The 18,737-nt window shown below is 50.6% G+C and overlaps 1 protein-coding gene across 1 annotated transcript in view; it reads left to right on the forward strand.

The window, feature by feature from the left end:
• Positions 1 to 18,737, forward strand: part of AHCY (adenosylhomocysteinase) — a 58,615-nt gene that overhangs the window by 10,917 nt on the left and 28,961 nt on the right. Inside the window, exons 4-5 of the mRNA XM_073309886.2 lie at positions 5,191 to 5,343; positions 15,861 to 15,973. Of these exons, the coding sequence (XP_073165987.1) occupies positions 5,191 to 5,343; positions 15,861 to 15,973 (266 nt within the window). The remainder of the gene's footprint in view (positions 1 to 5,190; positions 5,344 to 15,860; positions 15,974 to 18,737) is intronic.

Here is an 18,737-nt window from a genome sequence, read left to right on the forward strand (position 1 = left end):
CCCGGATTTGAAAAGCACGTTGCAGCCACTTGCATGCTGGGATAGCTGCCCATAATGCACCGCTCCCAATGCTGCTGCAAGGGCCGCAAATGTGGCCATGCCAGTGTGCTTGAAGCTGTCAGTGTGGACAGACTGCAGCACTTTCCCTACTGTGCTCTACGAAGGTTGGTTTAACTCAAAAAGAAAAGGAGGACTTGTGGCACCTTAGAGACTAACAAATTTATTTGAGCATAAGCTTTCGGGAGCTACAGCCCACTTCGTTGGTTTAACTCAAAGCACTCTACATCTGCAAGCGTAGCCATGCCCTAAGTGGTTTAGGCTGCCTGTTTTAGCTAATCAAAGTATGTGCAACTCAAGCTCTGAGAATAAACTCCAGGATAGAAATTACCTTCTGAAGTAGTGTCTGTTACACCACAGGGAGTTTAATCCAAGCTGGGTTGTGTCCAACAGCAATCCAGCTACCTTGAGAATGACTGGTGCTGCAATACAAGCTAAGGGAGCTAGGTTAGCCGCTTTCTTAATTCTGTTCACTGAGGTTGTCTGTACCACAGCTGAGAGCCAGCTTGGGTAGACAACCTCCGGTAGCTCAGCTGAAACTGGTGCACTAAAAATAGTAGCCACGGACGTTGTGGCTCAGACAGCAGGTTGGGCTCTGAAGCCCACCCAGAGCTGCAACATCCATACCGCTAGTGCTAGCTGAAGCGGAGCTCGGGTGAGCCTGTCTGTCCGGGCTGGAGGCTCATTCCCATCTGCAGTGTAGACAAACCCTAAGGTGATTAAACTGGCAGAGATGATAAAAATGACAGCTGCATATGGTGTTTATGGAGTGGGGTGCCTGGGGCTTTTCAGCAGACTCAGGGCTAACTGGCTAAAGAGAACATGCTGGCCCCAAAATATTCAATGAAGTGGCCTTTCTGGTTGGCTACAATGGAAGCATTTGAGATGTGTTGAGGCCAAAGCTATGCCTGCTGTGTAGACTACCATCCCTGAAACTCTTTAGCAGCTAAACTCTGCTCTTTTGCTGCTGCTGTAGGTTGGAAGGTGATAGAAGCTGAAAGCCATGGTATCAATGTAAACACGGGTTTCAGAGTAACAGCCGTGTTAGTCTGTATTTTGCAAAAAGAAAAGGAGGACTTGTGGCACCTTAGAGACTAACCAATTTATTTGAGCATGAGCTTTCGTGAGCTACAGCTCACTTCAAGCTCACGAAAGCTCATGCTCAAATAAATTGGTTAGTCTCTAAGGTGCCACAAGTACTCCTTTTCTTAATGTAAACACGTGCTCTGAAGATACCTTAGTGTGACCAAGGCTTATCAGGCTTGGGAGTAGTCCCTGCTTTAAGTAACTTTTCTTCTTTAGTGGAAGAGCAGCAGTTGACGATCCCAGGCATTTTGCATGCAGTAACTCCAAATGCTTGAATCCACTGCACTAAAGCTCCATCAGAACCTCACTAACCTTGTGAGGGATCATTTGCATAACAAAAAGAGGAGGCAAGGAAGGCCAGTCCCAGTTTCCTGGTTGCTTTTTGTACTTTCTACATTTTTGCCTGGTCTTGCTGCTGACTGATGTGAAGATTGGGGTTTTCTGTTGTATATTTCTGTCCCTTTTGGTGTGGCTGCCATTTGCTCTGAGTAGTTAGGGGTTTCCCAGTGTTGCATTTTCCAGCTAGCACAGTTGGCACTTTGCATTGAAATGTAGGTTTCGGGGATCATGCAGTTCTATGTTTAAAGCCCTGTTGGCAAATCGCTCAATGCAACCCACTTCAGGTGAGTTTTGTTACAAATTTGAAACCTGACCCAGGTGAGAGCAAGTCTGAGGCTCTGTTTCAGGCAGGGCCTGTGGCCACGTTATGGTTTAATTTGGAAGTCATGTGAAACTGGGCAATTTCTTTGGGGTATCAACCCCCAAAGTTGACCGTTTCAGCCATATTTCCCTCAAAGTATCCGGGTTCCTTTCAACTCAGAACTGAGTGACACTTGAGGGTCCCAGTCCCCTCTAAGGGTAAGAACCAAATAATGGCTGGTGAAGAACCATGTAGAGTGATACTTAGAGCCCTGCAGGGATGCAAAATGTGTATCCTTTTCCAATTGACGGTCTGTAAATATGGTCCGCAGATATTTGCAGATTTGTAGGGCCTGTTGCCGGGGTGGGCAAAACGCGGGCTGGATCCGGCCCATCTAACATTTCTGTCCCGCCTGCCAGGCTCTTTGGCTGCCCCCTCACAATCTATGGGCTGCTAAAAGTCCCGTGGCACTCGCAGGCTGCCTGCCTGCTGTGGCCTGATGCCGCTCCTGGAAGCAGCTGGCTGCTGCTGGGATGTGTCTGCGCTCTGCCCCCGCCCCCAGCACTGTCCTCCCAGCTCCCATTGGCCAGAAACCAGCCAATGGGAGCAGCAGGGGCAGTGCTTGTGGGTGCGGGCAGCGCACAGAGATCTGCTGCCCCCCTTCCCCAAGGGGCACACAGAAATGTGCCAGCACCAGCTGGCCACAGCCGCTTCTGGAGCAGCGTGGGGCCATGGCATGCAAGCAGCCTGCCTGAGCCCTGCTGCGCTGCTGGCCAGGAACTGCCTGTGGTAAGTACCTCCCGGCCAAAACCTGGACCTCCCACACCCCTACCCCAGCCCAGAGCCCCCTCCTGCACCAAACTCCGTCCGAAAGCCCGCACCCCAACGCTGGGTGCTGGAGGGAGCTCTGGGCTGGTGCAAACGCCCTCCCAGACCTCTCACCCTCCCTTGCACCCCTGCTCCAGGTCAGAACCCCCTCCTGCACCCAAACTCTCTCCCAGACCCCACACCCCCTCCATTAATATATTAGAAATGTGCAGCCCATAACGACTTACCAAAATTCGTGGAGTGGCTCCCCTGCAAAAATTATTGCCCACCCCTGGCCTCTTGGATTGTCCTCCACCCTAGTGCAGATGTCCAGTGGGAAACTGAGTGATCTGTTGGGAGTGGCTGCCTCCGTTTCTTCTCCTTCTCTTGTACTACCAGAGACAATGGCACAAGAAAGCTGCTCATTAAACATTCATCCACTCCTGATGCTTATTTCCTGCCTGTGAACCTAATCCATTGAGATCACAGTAGGTTCTTGCTGAAGTGACTGTGGCTCACAGACATCTGATTAAGGCTTTGCTAAGGAGGAGAAGCAACAGGTCGTGAGCTCTTGAGGAACATGGCTCCTATGCTCAGGCACCTGCCTCTAGTAGTAAAATTTGAGAAGAGAAAATGCCATATAAGCAGAATAGTTTCAGTTCAGTGTTTTTCAGAAATGTGATTTATCAGCAGCTCTTCACACAGACTGTGATGGTGATGAAAAGGGCAATGCAGCCAATGCTGTTGATCAAACAGAGCAGCATTTTCTAGTGGCTAGAGCAGAGCAGTGAGAAGCAGGGTTACTGGGCTCTCGTCCCAGCTCCACCAATGACTTGCTCTAGCATGTAAGACAAGTCATGTAAGTGCCCTGTGCCTGTTCCCTACCTCTAAAGCAGGGGTGATATTCACCTTTGTAAAGTCTTTTGGATCCTCTGAATATGTTGGCACCTTGCCGCAAAGGCTTGCTGAAAACGTGCAGAGGACGTTTGATCATCTGCCTTTATGGTTGCTTTGTCCCCAGGGGAAATGATGTTTAAGGGCCAGATTTAAATCCCCAAACTGAGAATGAGGGCATCTACGCTTAAAACATTGCGTCGGCACAGCTGCACCGCCACTGAACTGCTTTTAATGAAGACTCTCTAAGCTGACAGTAGAGAGCTCTTCCATTGGTGTAGTTAATCCACCTCCCTGAGACGCTCTCCCGCTGACACAGCGCTGTCTACACGGCGGGTTAGGTTGGTATAACGTCGCTGCTCAGGAATGTGGATTTTTCACACCCCCGAGTGACATAGTTATGCCAATACAGGTCTGTAGTAGAGACTGGACCTGAGAAATGAACTAAACGAAAGCAGTTTGACTGTCCATCTCAAACGTCTGTGTTTTTCATAATGCTGGCATTCTCGTGTGTGACAGGGAAGTTACAGAAATCTGGAGTTCGTTGTTAGCCAAAAATTGTACAAACTCATGGCTGTGCATGCCAGTAATTCCATGGCATGAGACCAGGCTGTATTAATGGCCAAATTCATTTTCTACCTCCCTTTGTGAAGGGATTCTCTTTCATTCCTGCTGTAATGCTTGTTACCATTAAACTCCCATGGGCCATTAGGGGTCAGGCTCCCCAGATAGGATTTTTTTTTTGTTTGTGGTAATTTAAAACTGTCTAGTCCTTCTCATTAATTTGTCCTGTCCTTGTATGCCAAGGAACTCGGACAGGTGGTGCACCAATCGGGAGGCAAGGTCTGGTTTTCTGGCATATGATGTCACTCATGCTGTGGTCAGAGTCTCCAAGGTTGGAATGGCCCCTCCTCCTCCGGTTCCAGCTCAGGAAGTTGAATCCTATTGCCAGAGAGCACGTTAAAGATGGGGTGTTGGCCTTGCTGCTCAGTCTCTGCCTTGAATTTCCTTTCTTTTTGGGTTCAAGTCCTTCTTTTGGTTTTCTAGCTTTTGCTTTGCGTATTGAACCTACTAGACCCCAAGGTGTATAGATACATGGCAACTCACTTGTGGCTTCGCTGAGTGCATCTGCGGAAGGAGCAGTAGCAAGATGGACTGCTTGCCTGTACTGAACAAAGAAGAGTGCATGAGTTTGCAATGTATTATGTGTCCTGTGGCAGGAGACGTAAACATTACTGAATGCGCCTCTGCAGTAGCTGAATGCCTGGGGTGCCTCGTAAGGCATGAGGCCAAATGCACAAATGCCTGGGGAGGAGAGAGAGCTGTTAGTGGCTCTGAAATTGGGAGAAAGTGGGGAATGGTAGTGTGTCTGTACAGGTTTGTTTTTCTGTCATCTTATTTGCTTTTGAGGGAAGTAGTGTCTGGCAAGCTCTGACCAAGGTTGCATAATTTTGTGGCCTGGAACCTGAGGCAAAGCTAGTTCTATCCTGCTCGCTCTAAGAGATCCTTCAATTTTCAGCTGCAAAGGCAGAGTAATTTCTTATCACTGCCTCCAGGCTGGATTACTCCTGACTACTAGGGCAGCCCGTACCATTTGGTTCTGGTACTGAGTGCTACTGATGGAGCTCTGATTTATACTCTTGTATGGACACACATGCTTGTGAAAGCGACCCAACTAATTATGCCTTCTGTTTATTGTGGTGTAGTGTTTGCCTGGAAAGGGGAGACGGACGAGGAGTACTTGTGGTGCATTGAGCAGACCCTCTATTTCAAGGATGGGCAGCCATTGAACATGATTTTAGATGACGGTGGGGACCTCACCAACCTGGTTCATACCAAACACCCACAGCTCCTGAAAGGTAACTCTGCTCTGTGTTATGATTAGATGTTGTAAAGGAGAAAGACGTTCACATTTGACTCTGCCCCACCCAGACAATAAGACTGTTTCCATTTTAGTGGGAATCTTTCCCTCCAAGTTGGGCAGGACAGATATGTGCCAATAGGCTCTGATCGAGCCTGTTACATTGTTAAAGGTTATTCAGGACTTAGCCTCTTATTGACACAAACTTCTGTTTTCAGCTCAGCTCTGTATTGTCCCCCCTTCCCTGTGCCCCTACACTGGGAGTGGGAAATGACCTGGGTACCTGTCATAGGAGCTTTTGGTGGTGCTGACATCTAGCTTGTGACAGGTTGCTCAACTCACTGGTAGGATGGTGCCCCCTTCTAGCTGTTCTGGGGATTAGCTTTGTGAGGTTGACGCCCCTTCTCATGGTTGCACACCATCTCTGAGTCCTTCTCACTCTGGCTCCAGCCCCTCTCTCGCTCCATGAGCTGCTGCTGCTTCTTTGTGACTTGGCCCTCTGGCCAGGTCACTATGTGTTTTCCCCTTCTGGGTTATCAGTCATTCTTCAGCAATCTTGAGCAGTGTTCCCGTTCACTGCCTCATTGCCACTTCCTCTGTCCTAGGCAGTCTTCCCACACACTGCCCCATGGTGCCATGTCCTCAGTGACTGGCAGGGGAGCCTGGGCCCACCCTCTACTACAGGTTCCGGCTCAGGGACCCTCTAGTTGGCAGCTGAGGTCTGTTCCCTTCTAGACCTTACTGCTTTTCCCTGAGACCTTTCCTTACCATCTAGCACTCCCTGCCCAGGGTTGCCAGCCTCTCAACTCCCTCCTTCTTGGGAGTGGCTGTCTCTACAGCCTCTAGACACTCCTCTCTTCTCCCAGGGAGTGACTGCAGACTTTTCCAGCCCCTTTCTGTTCTGAGCTCCTGGGCTTTATACAGGCCCCTCCTCTTCCTTCACAGGTGAGCTACCTCCCAATAAACTCCCTCCACACAGCTTATATTGCCCTTGTTTGCTGCTTAATCAGCTGACTTGGCCCACCTGGCCCAATTCTGCCCTCTTCGAACCAGTGTGGGCAGTACCCCCCATCGCATAGGTCGCTGTTCAGGTTTTTCTACCCCCCCCCCCCCAATCTAGCAGTTGCGGGCTTTTTTCACCTTAATACATTGTCTTTGCTGCCTCTGTTTGGGGTCACTGGATGAAGCCGTGACCACCTGCAGCTTTCCTTCAGAGAAAGGAGCTGAGATCAGTTTTCTGCAGGATGTAACATACAGGGGACACGCTCTTACTCTATTAATGTCAGCAGTAGAAAGGACTGGTGAAATCAGTAGTGATCGGGATCATGTAGTGAAGAGTGAAACTGACAGAGCAGGTCATTGTGTTTATACCATAGAAACGATAGATTAGCATGGGTGGCGTTAATGTGGGGGGTAGCTAATGACACACAACCACCGAACGAGGCTTATCTCACAAGTGAATTTAGCGCTCATCGAAGTGACAGACTGGCAGCACTGCACCAGGGAAGAAGAATGTCAGCTGCTTCTCTGCAGTTATGCAAACACACCTCCTCTTTACCTGCAACACCCAGTGCTAGCTCCATCCAGAGAGCCCCTCAGACAGTTCTGCTAATGCACCACATCCTGAGCTGAAGCACCCCTGCCATTCCATCCTCTGCCTCTTAGAAACCTGCCCATTGTGCCAAATGCTCGGATGTCATTGGGTTGTGGAGAAGAGTTCCTTGGGGGCTAAACTGAGACCATTCAACTCGTTGCCCTTTGTCATGGGCCTCAGAGGTGAGACTTCTGCAGTAACCCGCTGCACCAGCTCCGCTCCTTGTAGCGCGTCAGTGCTCACTAATCAAAGATTGGTCTCTGTGGAAACTCTAATGGGGTTGGTCTGTGGCCGTTGTGCTTCCAGGGAGCATTGGACTAAACAGTAGGAGAGCTTTCCTGGAAGGCGTACATTGAATCAGTGTGAGGTGCCTTGAATTCGCTTTCTGTAACAGAACCCTGCACTTAACCGCTTTACTGCTGTAGGACATTCAGTGGGAGCTGCGTGAAACGTTCCTTTTATTTTTTTCCCCCCATCGTGAAAACAGAGGCTTAGGCTGCGGTTCTGAGGTCACCACAAGAAAGAGCAAGGCACTGCCTGTACAGGTCATGCATTGGTACAGTAACTCCTCACTTAAAGTCGTCCCGGTTAACGTTGGTTCATTGTTACATCGCTGATCTATTAGGGCACATGCTCGTTTCAAGTTGCGCAATGCTTCCTTATAACATTGTTTGGCAGGCGCCTGCTTTGTCCACTGTTTGCGGAAAGAGCAGCCCGTTGGAGCGAGCTGGGGGGGCTTGGAACCAGGGAGGGCCAGCAGCCCCCCCATCAGCTCCCCTAAGTTCCTTGTGCTGTCCAGCAGGCTACCAATTGCTGGGCACTTCAGCTGTCCCTCCCCCCACTGCTGTGTGCTGCTCCTGCCCTCTGCCTTGGAGCTGCTCCTGGGAGCCTCCTGCTTGCTGTGTGTGTAGGTGGCGGGAAGAGGGGTGCTAATGTCCGGATGTCCCCATCCTCCCTGCCCCTGCCCCCCGCTTACCCCATCTCCATAGAGCTGGGGGGACACGACAGGGTTCAGGACAGAGGGAGCTTGCTGGCAGCAGCTGCTGTCTCACCTTGCTGATCTACTTAAAAAGGCAGTGTAGTTAAGGTAGGGCAGAGCATGGGGTGCACGGGTGAGGGCTCTAGGGTGGAGCTGGGGATGAGGGGTTCAGGGTGCAGGAGGGTACTCAGGGCTGGGGCAGAGGGTTGGGATGCGGGGCAGGTTTGGGTGTGGGCTCTGGGGTGGGGCCAGGGATGAGGAGTTAGGGGTGCAGGCAGGCTGCCTCAGGGCTGGGGCCAGAGGACTCCACCCAACCCTCTCCCCGCCAGAAGCAGCTAGCTCTGGGGGAAGGGTCCCTCTCTCCCTGTTGGCAGCAACAAGCCCGGGGCCAGGGGAGAGGCCCGCAGCAGCCCTGCAAGCCCTAACTTGCTCCCCTCCCCAGTTCCCGCCCACCCCCTACCTACCTCTCTCCTCTCCAGGTCCCTGCTGCGTGGCCCTTTAGGCCTGTTCCGTGGCAACGATCATTATACAGTAATTTGAATCAGCAAGGCGACCCAGTGCCTGACATTCTGTGACCCAGTACTGGGCTGCGACCTGTACTTTGAAAAACACTGATGTAGAGTGCTTCTACAGAAGCTCAGCCACGAGGTGGCTCCCCATCCATTTCCTCTCCAGGCTGCACCAGATGCTTCAACTCCCTGACACCACAATTAAATCAAAGTGCCCTCTGGGAACATGAAAGGATAAGGGTAGCACAGAAAGAAGCCAGGATTCTGATCGCCTTGCTAGTGCGGGAACAGAAATGCTAGGATTAAGGTGTAAGGACATCATAACTGGCGTTGGTGCAGGTGTAGATATGAAGTGAGATGGCCTCTTTCAGATGAGGTGTACATCTGAGGGGGAGCCTAGAAGTCCATAGAAAGAGTGGGAGTTACTCATTCCTCTTCAGCTTTAGTTGGGTCTGGTTTAATGCCAGGGGATCTAACTTGCTCATCATCTCTGAATTTGACTCTGGGAGAATCCAAGGCATCCTCTGCATACACCAGTTTAACTTGTGTCGTTTTCCAAACTGGTTTAGTGAAATTGGTGCGAATTGCTGTGCAGATGCTCTGATTGTGGTTAGAGTGGTTTATTTTGGTTTAGCTTATCGTGATTCCTGATCTGTTTCAACTTACTAGAAATAAGTCTAGTTTAAACCAAAACAAGTGTCCATGCAGCCCTTTGCTCCGGTTCAACTAAATGGGTTGGAAAGAACACCTGAAGTTAAACTGTTGAAACTTGCTGACGTAAATGAGCCCCACAGTGGTATAAATTTACTTTCTTCTGGTCCCATCAGTGTTTAGTGGATACTGTTTTAGGTTCTTCCTTGATTTAGACTTGTTTGGACTCCTCCGAGTTTGGCCCTTTCTCACTGGGGAAAGCATTGAAACCCATCTCTGCATCATGAATTCTTTTTTCTCACTTCCTTCTTTCCTGCTCGTTCTTTCTTACCCAAATCTGAGTTTAAGCAAGAGTTCCCCATATTTGCATGTTTTCTTTCCATGATCTTCCAGTGAAGTTATGACAGATGTGTCTTTGCATTAGCGTCTCCAAAATCATAAATGCAAGGTTGCATCCCTGGAGGCACTTGGGTGTTAGAGCTCTTGTTCCATCATATGTGCAAGTCCTGAAGCCGTTTGGCAAAGTCTTGAACTTTTTTGCACAAACTTTTGTGTGTTTTTGGGAGTGGAACCCACCCCCCGCCCAAAGGAAAAAAAGAAAAGAAAAGGAAAAAAAAAGAGAAAAGTCCCTCTGCAAAGGATCCCTAGAAGGCAGCATTGCACTGCCCATTGCTGTGTCTGCCGAGCTATGGCTCAGACTAAGGTTCAGGTAGGGCTGCTCCAAGTCTTGATTTATGAATCCCTTGTGATTGCAGTGAGAGGGAAATCTGCAGTGCATTTTGATTTTATGCAATTTCACTTCCATGTGAGGCAGAAACAAGGGCTGTGAAAAATTTGATTTGTTGGCAGAATTTTCCACTTCATAAGATACATGCATATTAAGCTGCTGGCTTTCCTTCTTTTGAAGTGAGGGAATACTCCAGGCAATAGCTGACCTCTGTTTTTGTAACAGGTGTTCCACAGATGTTGGGGCAAGGAGAAGACCTATTGCTTCTGGTCTAAACTACAGTGCTGGCAATTGGTCTATGTATCATTGACTTCATCTCCCCCTTAAAGAGAACCTCAGGGAGATCTTGCATATGAACACTGGGTTCTTCTACATGAAGGGTGCCTCATTTAACTCAATTCTGTTGGGAATTCTCTAGGATTCTTCTTTACTTCCTTTTCCTGCCACATCCCTGCTCTCTCATCCCCTCTCTGGTTCAGCTGGTCATGAGTGACTGGCCCCTCTTTTCATCAGAGCATGTCTGAGTGGCAAAGGAAGATGCTCTTGTGCAGATCTGCATGATCTTCTGAGAGTGAATGCTCACTGTGGCACTGCCAGGGAGTGGACTTGGTGGGACAGTTGTTTTCAGCCTGAGTGAAGAAACAGCCAAGCTCAAGGATCCTAGCAGAGCCCAGTGGGCATGGGCACTGGGTATCATAGGCAGGGGGAGGCCATGCCTCCCCAAACAGCCTAGCATAGCCCCGCCCATGCTCCACCAGGCCCCCTTCTGCCTGCTGCTCCTTTCTGTGGCTGAGAGGCTGGGGCAGGCAGGCTGGGGGCCATGGTATGCAAGACCATGCTAGGGCCGGGGATGCTCCGGCCGTGCCACCCACCTGCCCCGGGGCTGGGAGTGCTCCGGCCACTGGGGGCGTGCAGGGGGGCCAGCAGCCACAGGGGAGAGCGGTGTGCTCCGAGCTCCAGTGGGGGAACAGAAGGGGTGGGGCCTTGGGCAGAGAGGGTGGGGTCAAGGGCTAGCCTCCCCCAAGAGCGCATTCACCCGCCGCTCATGCCGGTGGGATATCTGAGCCCCTTCACAGGGGAGCCATGCCCTGAAAGCCCAACAGGGCTTCGCCTGAGGAGCCCAGCAAAGCCCATGGATGTATTTGGACCCCAGTGAGGGGGAGCCCTGAGAACATATGTGGCCGTATTGTGAGCGTCTATGGAGTTCCATGTGGGCGAAACTGGGAAGAGTACCACTTCCTCTTTTCCCCCAAGTCTGACCCCAGGCTACGACCTTCCTTCCAGGAGCCTGGCAGGCTGGCTGAAGCTGATGCTGTTAGAGCCACTCCAGGCTGTTTTTTCCAGGAGCCGGAGAAGTGTCCCTGGCCTATCTCACCACTTCTGCTCCTCCTACCAGTTCCTCCCTCACAGTGTGATCTCTGCCTGGAATACTCTGTGCTGTCACTAACCCCGTGAACCTCCCACACTCACAGCTTCTGTGGGCAGCTGAGAGTGAGCAAAGCCCATTGCTCCATCCTGGGCGGCCTGGCAGCTCATTAGCTTTATCCCCACTCCTGGTGTTGCATTTACACCACTGCTCCTGATTGCCAGGACCTTGCTCTACTTGCCATCCGAGGGGATGGAAGAAGCTGTCTTTGACAGAGCAGCACAGACACTTACCTTTGAAATCTGCCACGGCTGGTCCCTGGGCCTCAGGATTAAGCAATGGTCAAAGCACAGCTTCTTTCCTGGGTCAGCAGCAGTCCTATTGACTGTCTCCAGCTCCATGCTCTGCTTGAGCAGTGCAGTCATTTAGATGGAATAAATGTGCCAAACCTAACCAAGTCACTGTCCTTTTCCCAGGCACTAGTGGCTTGTCAGTCTCACTTCACAATTCCTTTTCCCCAGGGTTTTAGAACATCACAATTAAAAAAATAAAAATAAAAATTCCACGGTCTTGAAATTTCGAATTAAAACCTAAGCCTTGTGGGTAAAACTTTCAAAAGTGCCTCTGTGTCTTAAGAGCCCAAGTCTTATTGACTTTCAATGAAATTTAGGCTCCTAAGTGACTTCGGTGCATTTGAAAATGTTCCCCTGTGTGGCTCATAGAGCCTGCTGATGTTGATCTTTCATCTGGCCTTGTGCCTTTGGGTATAATTCCCATGGATCTGATGTTTAGTGAAATAGCTAAAGTCTGTAGGGAAAGAAAAGGCCACTCTGGTTCTGGCACATGTGAACTGTTATTTCTACTGAGGAAACCTGAGTAGTGACCTATTCATTGATTTGAATCATGTGTTAAGGATGTGTTGGAATATTTAGCATTTGCATAGCACTTTATCCCTTCAAATCACCATCCAAGACTTTGCACCAGTCCTTAGAAACATCACTATGAGGCATGTCTTCTTCTTTGCACAGGTGAAAACTGAGGTTAGGTGTTTAGAGCATGGCCACTGAATTGGTGACGAAACAAGTTTGAACCTGGGTGTTCCTGATTCCCAGGCCCCTGCTCAGTCAAGTTGAGCAGAGTTTTCAAACAGTGGTCTATGAGGAGGGTATCTGAGGGGCACAAGGACCTGACTGGTGCTGGGTAGATCCCTGTGCTAAAAAAACCCACCAAAATAAAACAACAAATCCCTGATCTGCCGGGTCACGGTGCTTCTTGGGTTTGGACTGGCTGCCCCTCCGTCGTCATGATGGTGGGGTAGCCAGGCCAAATCTGAGCTGTGCTGTGCCCCTGTATGACTGGAGTGGGAAGCCAAGGCCAGCCCCTAGGACACGGGAGCTGTTGTCTGAGAGTGAGTACAGGGTGGGGTCATTCTCCAGCTCCCACTACCCTCCAGGACCTCTCCTCAGCAGGCTTGGGTGGACTTGCTGTTCAATTGTTACCCTCCCCACCCCCAGAAGGACTTTGTCACATTCACATGGAACGGGGATGCACATAGGCCATGAATCACTAAATGGGGGAGGAGGGACAACAAAAACCTCAAAGACCATACGACCTCCGTCAGAATGCTGCCTGGGAAAGGAGCGTTGCACCGTGAGACTATCCCTCTTGCCAGCCAGCCAATGGTTTGTTTAATTGCTTAAGAGGGGCCAGGTTATTTTCCTATATAATTGAGATGTTTTCTGGACTGCCCTTGCCAGCATGACCCTCTTACTGCTAAAGCCTGAGCATGGTCCCACAGCAGGCAAACATGTGGTGTTTGCTGCCCCGGGGAGCAATTTGAGATCAAGGTGTTGAAATTTAATCCCAGTGAGTTAAGTGAATCCAGATTTCTGTCCCAGAGTGACCTTCAGCTAGGAAAACAGGTCCCATCCTTCAGCCTTTCAAAATAACTCAATCTGACTCCAGGCTTCATTCCCTCAAGAATTGTGCTCTTTAAAGCCGTTTCTGTGAATGCTACATGTGAACGTTCTCTTGGCTGGAGGTGCAGGTGGCTGGTGAGCTTGTGGGATTAGCATCTCTGCATGGCTTCCTGAGCTTCAGAGAGCACCAGTCTGAAATCCGCCTAGTTTTGCTCTGGTCTCTGAATGGAGAGCTACCACCTAGCAATGCAAGGCCCATCCTGATGGAATCATAAGGCCTGACTGCTGTATTTCTCTGTTACAGGTTACCTGGAGAATCTGTCTTTTGGGGGCATGAGGTGTCAGTTGCCCTGTAGACTTCAGTTTTTGGTCCCCTCCCATATGGAAAACGTAAAGGAGCAAAATAAAGCTGTTGCTTATTGTCCCACAGTTAAGGCTACGATATAGTCATGGGTATTTTTAGTATAAGTCATGGACAGGTCATGGGCGATACAATAAATTCACGGGCCCATGACCTGTCCATGACTTATACTAAAAATACCCATGACTAAATCTTAAGGGGGCTGCTGCTGGGGATGGAGGGCATCTGGAGGGGCTGCTGTGGGGGGGGCAGCCGTAGCACCAGCTGGGGGCTGCCTGGGGAAGTGGCTGCACTGGCTGCCCAGGAACTGCTGCTCTGACGGTCCAAGGGGCTAGCTGTGCCCAGGGCTGCCTGAGCAGCGGACAGTGTGACTGGCCCTGGGGTCACTCCAGCAGCGGCTGGCTGCGGGGCTGTTCCAACAGTGGCCGGTGGGGCTGGCCCCAGGGCCACCTGAGCAGTTGTCCCGGAACCAGCTGTTTGGGTAGCCCTGGGCTCAGCCACACTGGCCTCCACAGAAATCACGGAGGTCGTGGCAAGTTGCGGAATCCGTGACTTCTGTGACCTGCATGACAAACATGGAGACCTACCCATATTACATTTTCATCACCTGGGCCTGCTGACAGTGCCACTCATGTCCTGAATCAGATTATTGGCCACTCGGTGGCCAAAAGGAAGGGTGGTTTGGGAGCTAGTCTGGGACTCCCGAGACCTGGGTTCAGTTCCCTTTTCTGCCCCAGACTTCTTGTGTGACCTTGGCCAAGTCACTTAGGCTTTGTCTACACTGGCAAGTGAAAGACAAAACTTTTGTCATTCAGAAGTGTTTTTTAAAAAAAAAACACCACCACCACCCCCCCGAAAGACACATGTTTTGCCAACGAGAAGTGCCGGTGTGAATGGCACTTTGCTGGCAGGAGAGCTCTCTCCTGCTGACGGACAACGGCTACCCTGCGCACCTTTAGTGGCACAGCGATGTCACTAAAAGCTGCATAGTGTGGACATAGTCTTAGTCTTTCTGGTCCTCAGTTCCCAGTCTGTCAAATGGGGATCATAGCACTTCCCTACCTCACGTGGGTGTTGTGAGGATAAATACACGAAGCCTGTAGGGTGCTCAGATACCATGGTGATGGTGTAGAAGTACCTTCAGTACATAGTGCCTGTCTCCGTTACACCACTGATCTGCCCCAACTCCACTGCAGGAAGATGAGGCTCCAGAGACATGGAGGTAATTGTGTTTGGAGAGATGGCAGGGGCAACTGTAAAGGGGGAGGTGTCTTGAGCAGCTTTCTTAGTGCAGGCTATCGATTATTCCAGGTACTTAGGAGCTCACCTGGGATACTGACAGTCAGGTTAATGTAGATCTGGCCAAAACAGGAAAGACTATTTTGCAAAGCAACTTTTAAAGAAACAAAAAAGTTTTCACTTGAAATGTTTTTGTGAAACTGTTTTTATGACACCTTATAAATGAAACTTTGCAAAAAGGTTTCAAAATGTTTCAGATAGCTAAATGCAAGGTGGTGTCGTTGGTTGGTTTCTTTTCTTGTAAACTTATCTGTTGGCTGGAAAAAAGTTTCCATAGAAAATTTTCCACCAGCTTCTAGTTAACTTGCTCCTCCTGATACTTCATGTATGTGTTAGTCCTTTTTCACAACGTAGGGCTCTCCAATATGTGAAATCCTTTTCTTTTCCCCTAAACTCCTGTCTGCTGTTTTAGTTGGGTATGGTACTCTTCTTCGCTTTCTGTCTTAAAGGGTCCAGTGTTGCTGTGATAAGTTAAACAGCTGCCATGTTCCAACCCAGAGGTGGTTCCGTTTCAGTGGTGGGTAAAGGGATTTGTGCGTGCAGAGTTTGTAATATACTGTGGGATGAATTATATGAAATGTATGATATTGGCAATGGGGAGCCTGGTCTGGTGGTTGAAGCACAGGACTGGGAGGCTGGAAAACTGGGTTCTATTCTTTGCTCTGCCGCAACCTCTCTGATGCCTTGGGTAAGTCATGTAATTGCTGCGTCTCCGTTTCTGTATCTGTAAACAGGGGATAATGCCTTCAGAGGGGGGTTGAGACTGAAGTCATTAATGCTTCTGCAGCTGCTTAAGATCCCTGGCTGCCATCTGCAAAGTTATTTTGGGGGAGCTGTGACTTTCTCAAGCTATTTTCTTGGTAACTTCTTTATGTGCTGAAAGTACTGCTGCCCCCTGAAGACCGTACTTAGTCTGTTTACACTGGGAGAGGATCTGGTAAACACAGGGATGTAAATCTGTACTTTAAAGACCCAAACAGTCCCATATGAGAGGGGTTCTTGTCTCTTACCCCTCCCCACTAGCACAATTCTTCCAGAGGCTACTCTGGGCCCCACCACAGAGTCTGGACATTTCCGTTTGCAACATGTCTTTTCTGGTCTCACCTGCAGGAATTAAAGGCATCTCGGAGGAGACGACTACCGGGGTTCACAACCTGTATAAGATGAAAGCCAGTGGGAGCCTGAAAGTGCCAGCCATCAACGTCAATGATTCTGTCACCAAGGTAACGCAGCCAGCGCTCTGCTGCTCTTCTCCCCCCCCCCTGTTCCATTGATATGCAATCTGCTAGTGCCACGCAGGCTGCTGCTTTGCACTGCATCCGGGCGTGTGTGTGCTACGCTAGACTGCTTGCGGAATGGGGCTGATTGTTCTCAGGCCTGGTGGCTCATTAATCTTGACACGGAGTGGGTGGGCTGAGGCTGTGGAAGGAGTTAATGCAGTGTGGCATCTTAATGAACTTTTCTGTGTTTTTTTGCAACTTCAAAAGAATTGCGATGTAGAATAAATCACCAGTGTCTTGCCTGTGTCCAAGCATTCACATTCCCCCTTATTTATTTGTGTTACAGCAGCACGCAAAGTTGTCAGTGGCGATCAGGGCTCCATTATGCTAGTCCTTGTGCCAACCCACAGTGAGAGACCATCCTTGCCCTGAAGAGCTTACAGTCTAAACCAGTGGTTCTTAGCCCGCGGGCTGCTTGCGGCCCATGTGACATCCTTAGGGCCATACAGGTAGTGTGTGTATATATATATATTGTGGATGTGGCTCACGTAACACAGAGCTACATATGCGGCCCACAGTCGTAAACAGGTTGAGAACCACTGGTCTAAACAGACAGGACGGATAAAGGGCGGGAGGGAAAACAGAGACGTGGAAGTCAAGAGACTTACCTAAGGTGTCACCGTAGGACAGTGGAGGAGCTCAGGTTAAAACCCAGGTCTTCCTACTCCCAGTCCAGTGCCAGCTCCACTAGACCACCTTGCTGTCTCTCTCCTGCCTACTGCCACAGGCCTCTCAAAGGAGAGTCCCTTGCCCAAGCTCAGGGTTGGGCAAGGGAGTTGAGCTGTCCTGCCATTCCTGGAAGTGACGTTGGGTTGGGGGGCAGGGGGTGAGTGCGTGTTGCTTTGCTTCTTGCTGAATTGTGGCGGTGACTCTGCCCGCCTCCGCTCTAAACTATGGCCCGCGGGACCCTCCTGCCCGGCCCCTGAGCTCCTGGCCCGGGAGGCTAGCCCCCGGGCCCTCCCCTGCTGTCTCCTCTCCCCCGCAGCCTCAGCTCACTGCACCGCCGGCGCGATGCCCTGGGCGGCAGCGCAGCTGCAGAGCTCGGCCTGACCCGGTGCCCTGTGCCACGCGGGGTGTGGTTGTAGCGTTGCCAGCCACCGGTGCTCCAGGCAGTGCGGTAACGGGGCAGGGAGGGCTGGAGAGAGGGTAGGAGAGTTCGAGGGGGTGGTCAGGGGGCGGGGGTTGTGGATAGGGGTCGGGGCGGTCAGAGGGCGGGAAACGGGGGTTGAGTGGGGGCAGGGGTCCCGGGGGCAGTCAGGAAGGAGTGGGAGTTGGATGGGGCGGCAGGGGGCAGTCAGGGGCAGGGGTTCTGGGGGCAGTCAGGGGACAGGGAGAAGGGGTGGTTGGATGGGGCAGGGGTTCCCGGGGGGGCAGTCAGGAATGAGAGGAGGGGTGGGATGGGGCGGTGGGGGGTCCAGGGGCAGTCAGGGGACAGGGGGTGCTGGATGGGGCAGGAGTCTTGCGGGGGCCGTCAGGGGGCAAGAAGCCGTGGGGGCTGGGCCACACCTGGCTGTATGGGGAGGACAGCCTCCCCTAACTCGCCCTCCCTACAATTTTGGAAACCTGATGTGGCTCTCAGGCCAAAAAGTTTGCCTGCCCCTGCTCTAGAGGGAGGCGGGGAACTTGGGACCAGTTTTTCAAAAGGTATTTAAGTGCCTAAAGATGCAGGTAGGCATCTTTCAAAAACGCCTAGGTGTCGAACTCCCACTGAAATCAGGAGTGATGTGGATTAGGCACCTGAATACCTTTGAAAATCTTGCCCTTACTGATTTTCTGTCCCAATGTGGGTGTTTGCAGGGCAGAGAATCTTTGACTTGTAGCTTGTCCATGAGAAATGGCGCTGCCCAGTGCCACGCTGCATGTCAGCACTGCTCTACCCGTTGGGTTGTGTCGCTGGGTCCCCATCTGTGCCTCTGCCCTTGGGAAGGGAGAAGCTTCTCATTGGGCACAGGAGAGTTTGAAGAACAGGCTTTTGTACTAGCTACATAGATTTGGTTCCCCTAGGGAGTTTATTGTCCCATTGTCCAGACTGTATTGCTGCCCTCTAAGGTGGCTGAACTGGGACCTTAACTTGCTGTCTTATGGGGCATTAGTTCCCTCTTCCCTTAACTATTACTTGGCCCACTTTCTCTTCACTCTCCCAACTGAAGAACAGCCTCCATCAGCTTGGTGACCACGAAGGATTGGCCGGAGCGACTCCAGCCCCAGCGGTTAACCGGATAAACGATATAACGTTAATCTTTTAACCGGTTAACATTTTTAAACAATATTTACATCCCTAGCTCGCTGTGAGAAGCTACGAGAGGGAGACAGAGAGCCACACTCTGCCATAGTGGGTTAGTCATCTGAATTGCTCAGTTCCACGCCTTTTGTTCACAGCTATTAACTGTAACATTCTGAGTAGGAACATCTTGCAGCAGTAAGTTGCAGACAGTCCTTAACTTTCACTTAGTTTTATTTTTGTCTGGAATAGGACTGAAACGTGGCATTTGCCTTTCAGCATAATGTTCCTCTTATGTAGTGAGTAGCTGGTAGTGTCGGCCATATCTAGGGCAGCAAGATAGTTCCCATCCTAAAATGCTACGCTTCTTTAGATTTATCTCTTGATTTTATTCCACTAACAGCCATCTGTTCTGTGCTCCCAAATGTACAATGTCAGGTCTGTTCCCTGTGGTTTATAATCCCTATACGTTAAATTGAGATCAGA

Source organism: Lepidochelys kempii, chromosome 13 (assembly GCF_965140285.1).
Source record: "Lepidochelys kempii isolate rLepKem1 chromosome 13, rLepKem1.hap1, whole genome shotgun sequence".
Classification (NCBI taxonomy): domain Eukaryota; kingdom Metazoa; phylum Chordata; order Testudines; family Cheloniidae; genus Lepidochelys; species Lepidochelys kempii.